Source organism: Quercus lobata, chromosome 2 (assembly GCF_001633185.2).
Source record: "Quercus lobata isolate SW786 chromosome 2, ValleyOak3.0 Primary Assembly, whole genome shotgun sequence".
Taxonomy (NCBI): Eukaryota; Viridiplantae; Streptophyta; class Magnoliopsida; order Fagales; family Fagaceae; genus Quercus; species Quercus lobata.
The window spans coordinates 28,450,751-28,456,629 of NC_044905.1; the positions used below are offsets into that span (position 1 = coordinate 28,450,751).

Genomic DNA, 5,879 nt, shown 5'->3' on the forward strand with positions numbered 1-5,879 from the left:
GTTTGTGCGTGATGGTTCTGTTGTGATGCTGGTTTTTTTTCCTGGCTATGACCGGTGCTTAAAGGGGTTGTGGGTGGTGGTTGGGTCCGGGGTTTGGGTCGTGTTTGGGTAGTGGTTGGGTTGTGGGTTGATCGGTGGTGGGTTGATCGGTGATGGGTCTGTGTGGTTCTGTGAGAGGAGCTGGTGTTGAGGGAGGCAGAGGAAAAAAAAAAGAAACGGTTGGAAAGCCTAGGAAAGTAGAACTGAAAAAAAAAATTGGTTAAAAAGAAATAATAAAAAAAGATTAAAGAATAATATTTTAATAAGAATAGAGTTTTAGGATGTGGGAGGTATTGTAAAATGGAATGGTATAAGTAATAAAGTGACTTTTTGGGATAGTATAATAGCATAGGATAGCATTTTTCAATGCTAGTGCTCTAACTCACTCACACCAATTACAAATAATAAACAATTGGTGAATAAAGTAACCTCCATTTTATAATTAGTCAAGTAAATTAAACCCTCCATTTGGATTAAGTGTTGGATTCGACCCACTAACAAACAACAATAGACCCAATCATACACACATTTTATCTCAATCAATCAATGACAAATATGTAATCCTCTCTCTCTCTCTCTCTCTCTAATTGATTCTCCACCTAGCTACTACACCAATAAAATCCCATAAAAACCTTTTCTTTTTCTTAAAGCTTCCAAACTGACCCTGCAAAAGCAAAACCCTCTTTCCCTTCTCTTCTCTGTGATCATCTTAATTAGGCCCCCCCACCAACCTCTCTATCTTTGTAGCACACATACATAGAAACACAGTAAATGCAAAGCGGCGTAGGCCGCAAAATCTGACAAAGAAAACACCACCTTTAGCTCTCTACTCAATACACCAAAACTGACAAGTAAGTACACGTACTTTGGGTTTTTTGACAGTTTTGTGATACTCCAACAGTGTACGTTGTCAACTTAGTTACACACTCACTCACACTTTAACCAAAACACACAGAACCCATTACCCCAAGTTCCCAACTGAACCCAAAAAAATTCAAGAATACCCACCATAACAAAGAAACTGCTAGTTACTGCTAGAGAAACCCAGTTAAAAAAAAAAAAATGCTTGAGACCGTGAAGTACCTAATCGGCTCAGCCGGTGCTAGTGGCTACGGCTCAAAGTCCACGGCCGAGCAAGTCAGCGAAAGCTGTGGTGATCTGAGCTCCATCACAGCCATCATCACAGGTAATCAATCATGACCGTTCAATCAAAAACCAGTATATATAAGTATGTGTGGGAGCTAGAGTGAGAGTCTGACTTGGGTTTTTGTGATTGGCTAGGGGCTACGTCGGGGATCGGAGCCGAGACAGCTCTGGTTTTAGCCAAGCGAGGAGCCAGACTGGTTCTTCCGGCTAGAAGCCTCAAGGCCGCTGAAGAAGCTAAAGCTCGTATCGTGTCGGAGTGTCCCGAGTCCGAGATTTTTGTCATGTCGCTCGACCTTAGCTCTCTCACTTCTGTCCGAAATTTCGTCTCCGAGTTCGAGTCCCTCGATTTGCCTCTCAGTCTTCTCATGTAACTCCAAAAGTCCTCCTTTATTTTATTTTATTTTATTTTTTGTCGTTTTTTATTTTTCATAGTATGTTTTCGAAAATGTACTAGTATTGTCATTAGAATAATATATAAAACATAAACCGTAGACTATAATTTTGTTTTAATAATTTGATAATTTAGAAGGGTGAATTTGAATCTTGTACGTGGTTAGGTTAAAAATATTAAGAGATTTTTAGTAAGCGGATTATAATTTTGTAGTATAATTTTTAGTTTCTTGATAACCAATATATATATATATATATATATATATATATACGCGTTCGATGGCAGATTGATCTACATATATAAAAGAATATACGAAATATATTAGAATAGACTATGGTTTTGTATTCTACTATATGACCCGATTTCCATAATTTCTCGATTACCAAAAACAATTATAAGTGATCGATGAGAAGTTGGTGTTTATAAGAATATTATTGTAGACATTTTAGACTATGGTTTTGTATAATAAGATGTGACTTTGTCTTAATTTGTATTTGATCTTAGAAACAACGCGGGCAAGTTTACTCACGAGCATGCAATCTCTGAAGACGGAGTAGAAATGACTTTTGCCACTAATTATTTAGGTAAGCTATATTGAAACATATTATTAAAAAAAATGGTGAATTTGTTAATGGGGTTTTGGTAGAGCTTCAATAATGAGTTTATCTTTTTCTTGTTTTGTTTTCAATGAATATATGCAGGTCATTTTCTGTTGACGAAGCTGTTGCTGAATAGGCTGATCGAAACGGCAAAGAAGACCGGCGTTCAAGGCCGAATCTTGAACGTGTCGTCGAGCATTCACGGCTGGTTTTCCGGTGACTTAATCCGATATCTCGGTCTGATAACCCGAGACAAAAGGTGAATATAGAATAAGTAAAAAAAAAAAAAAATTATGTGTGCACTATATATGTATATGTATGTACGTATGACTTTGATTTGATTGAAATTTGTCTTGGTCTCTACAGCCATTATGATGCAACACGTGCTTATGCACTTTCGAAGCTCGCCAACGTTTTGCACACCAAGGAACTTGCTTGGAGGCTTAAGGTTGTTAAATTATTTGATTTATTAGTTAGTTGTTGGATTTGCAGACAGAAAAAGAAAAGTGAAAGTTTGTTTCTTTGTTTTTAACTTGTTCTTGTTCAATTTGTTTTGTTCATTTAACATTTACAAAAATATTTTACAATAACTTGCAGCAAATGGAGGCCAACGTGACTGTGAATTGTGTTCATCCAGGAATAGTGAGAACCAGACTCACCAGAGAACGTGAAGGCTTTGTCACAGGTTAAATTGGAATCCCCAAACAAATAATAATAATAATAATATGTTTGAGTAGGTTCCAATTAACTTAATTGGGAAAGGTCTTTGTTGTCAAATAAGAGATATTGTGTCTTGGCTTAATATAAAAAAATAATGATTGTGCATCCAAATCATATGATATTTATCAATACATAGGAGTATATATATAGTCGAGACCATTGTTTTAACTTTTAATTCTGAGTTTTTGGGTGTTTGATTAAATTGCAGATTTGGTTTTCTTCTTGGCTTCCAAGCTCTTAAAGACAATACCTCAGGTATGTGTAAGCTAAAATATTGGATATACAATTCAATTTTAAATGAAACTTTCATTTTTTATCCTATGATTTCTTAGATACTGTCAAACCATATGACTGGAATGCGATAATATATTATATAGGCTGCTGCTACCTCGTGTTACGTTGCCACTCATCCAAGACTGTTAAATGTGTCCGGAAAGTACTTTGCCGATTGCAATGAAGCTACAACGTCAAAATTGGGATCCAACTCATCCGAAGCTGTACGATTATGGTCTGCTTCTGAAATCATGGTTTCTAGAGACCCAAAAGCAGTGTTTAATCCACTCAACGCCTTGTTTTGAAAAAGATATAAAAAAGTAGAAAAGAGATATATATAAGAAACAAAAAGAAAGGAAAGAAAGAAGGAGAAAGGAAAATATTACACACTAAATCTAGCTAGAAGAAATACGTTTGTATACTGGGGTTTGAGTATTGTAGTAATAGATAATTAGATATGATATATATCCTTTGTATGTTGTAAGATATATATATATATATATATATGTGCACCTCTTAGTTGGTACAGGTTAAGCTATTTGTTAAGACTTATAAAAATGAGAGTATGAAATAGAATATGGTATGATGTTATATTAGATTGCTATTATGATACAATGATTATGGGATTACAGTTTACACATTTTGATGGGGTTCTTGATTGGGAAATGAAAGTGCTTGGAAACCCTAAGATTGTGTTAATAATACAATTAGTACGCATGGATATTGGTTTGTTTAAAGCAAAAATATTTGTTAAAAATAAGAGGTATGAGTGGACAATAAGAACATGGGGTCGGTTTGTACCATGTGGTGGTGGTTGATTTTTGAGGAGTATCTTTGAGAGTGTTGGTATGGGTCCTAGTAACATGCGTCATGGGGGAAGATGCACGCGTTTAAGGGCATGTATGCCTCTCCTTCATCATACTCTGATATGATATCATCACAAAATCATTGTATCCATTTTTTTTGGTGATAGGGATTGGACCTAAACTTAGTGTAGTGATCTTTTTCCTCTTTGCCATTTCACAAGACATTTTGGATAAATCAAGCAACAAAATTCAATCCATTAGCCCAAACTATCCCTAGCTACCATATTCCATATAACAATCCAACAAGTTAATTACACCCTGTGAATTACATCACGATAGTTACAAGTGAATTATACAAATCTTGTGTCTCATTTTTTGTGATTAGTATAGCATAAAATGGTATACAAAAATTAGATCAGAAAATTTGTATACGTTACCTATTACTTTTCATTTTTTACAATAATAAGGGGGAGATACACATAAGCAAACTTTCTTAAATAAAATACTTCTCATAACTATTGCAAAGAAAATTTAATTTTTACCTTAAACATTTGGAACATCGCTAGTCGGCACCACGCATGCATTCTTTTTGCAAGCATCCTTTTCAAATGAACCGTGAACCAAATGCATTAACAACAAACAAAGCATTGAGCTCTACTCATGATGCTCGTGATACAATCAATACTCAATTAACTTTGAATGATATACATGTTTATATGCTGCAAGCATTGAAGTCCATTTAGAAACAGTTTCTAGAGTTTTGATAAGGTTTGACTAGGGTTTTAAATATATTTCCTGTTTCTCAAAAAGTAAAATTGCGTGCTACAGCTACAATGGACCAAGTCAGTTATTGATGTCTCTTTTTCCAATAATATATGCTATCCTCTGCCCCTCATGGCTATTATATCATGCAAACTTTTGACTTACATTATTTCCTTGGGACCAACATAAATATTGTTAGGGTCAATTGTTGGATATCATTGACTGTTTATTACCCTAAAATAGTTAGCCATAATTAATAAAATATTACTAGCAATTATCCCAATTGCGTACCTTATCAGTGAAGCATTATCTGATACGATTAACTTAAACCAAAGTGTGAAAAAAGGATGTGCATTAGGAGCATGTGACCTAACAGGAATCTTTATGAATTCTACTCCTACCTCAAACTCTATAGTCTATAGGTGATATTATTGCTATAAGCTTGCTGCAATGGCTACAAAATTAAAATACTTAAACCCCCTCCCCCTCCCAAAATAATGAACTAAAAAAAAGCTCCAAATTAAACCACCATCCCTAAAACCAGTAAACCCTTTTTTTTTTCTTTTTCTTTTTTAATTTAGATGAGTAGATAGTGGGAGAGGGAGAGATGGAGTTCAAATCTCATACACGTGACATCATAAAGAATATCATTACCACTGGATTATCACAAAAACCCATTAAAACCAACAAATTAATCACTTAATATTTGTTAAATATTTATTGTGGGTGTCAAAAACCAACTACTAAAAAAATTCAAAAAGCTAGATAGAGGGTGGTGTTGGTATGACAACCACAATTTATTTATCTAAAACATATAAGGGAGGACTCCACAATGGGAAACTCAAACAATTAATTTAACTAACACGGCTTGTATTCCAAATGAAACTTGCTCATTACAATAGAGAAAACTGTCTTTCTCGCGGTATTCAACTGTAACAGATTGGAATTTCTTTCTATTTTCTCTCTATCCACTCTCTCCCTCTCTTTTTCCTAATCCTCCTTCTATTTGCTAGTCCCTCCCCTTATATAGGCATATTTTTTTCCCTTATCCTCTCGGCTATCCTATCTCTAGCCAGATTCTCAAGAATATTTTTCCTCTTCTTTATTGGGTTCTACCATTCCTTATCCTGAAACAGGACTTTT

General features: G+C 34.8%; 1 protein-coding gene across 1 annotated transcript; it reads left to right on the forward strand.

Moving 5' to 3' along the window:
- Positions 1-617: 617 nt before the first annotated feature.
- LOC115975202 (short-chain dehydrogenase TIC 32, chloroplastic) lies at positions 618-3,744 on the forward strand. Its single transcript, XM_031095903.1, has 8 exons — positions 618-1,225; positions 1,321-1,552; positions 2,081-2,160; positions 2,278-2,434; positions 2,542-2,623; positions 2,773-2,860; positions 3,104-3,150; positions 3,273-3,744. The coding sequence occupies exons 1-8, from the start codon at positions 1,102-1,104 to the stop codon at positions 3,471-3,473; spliced, it is 1,011 nt and encodes a 336-aa protein (XP_030951763.1). The 5' UTR covers positions 618-1,101; the 3' UTR covers positions 3,474-3,744.
- The last annotated feature ends 2,135 nt before the right edge of the window (positions 3,745-5,879 follow it).

Bases quoted from the DNA above. Each gene is read 5' to 3' on its own strand.
- LOC115975202 (XM_031095903.1), top strand. From the start codon at position 1,102: ATGCTTGAGACCGTGAAGTACCTAATCGGCTCAGCCGGTGCTAGTGGC. The intron at 2,435-2,541 runs GTGAATATAGAA...TGGTCTCTACAG, and splicing joins CTGATAACCCGAGACAAAAG to CCATTATGATGCAACACGTG. The intron at 3,151-3,272 runs GTATGTGTAAGC...TATATTATATAG, and splicing joins TCTTAAAGACAATACCTCAG to GCTGCTGCTACCTCGTGTTA.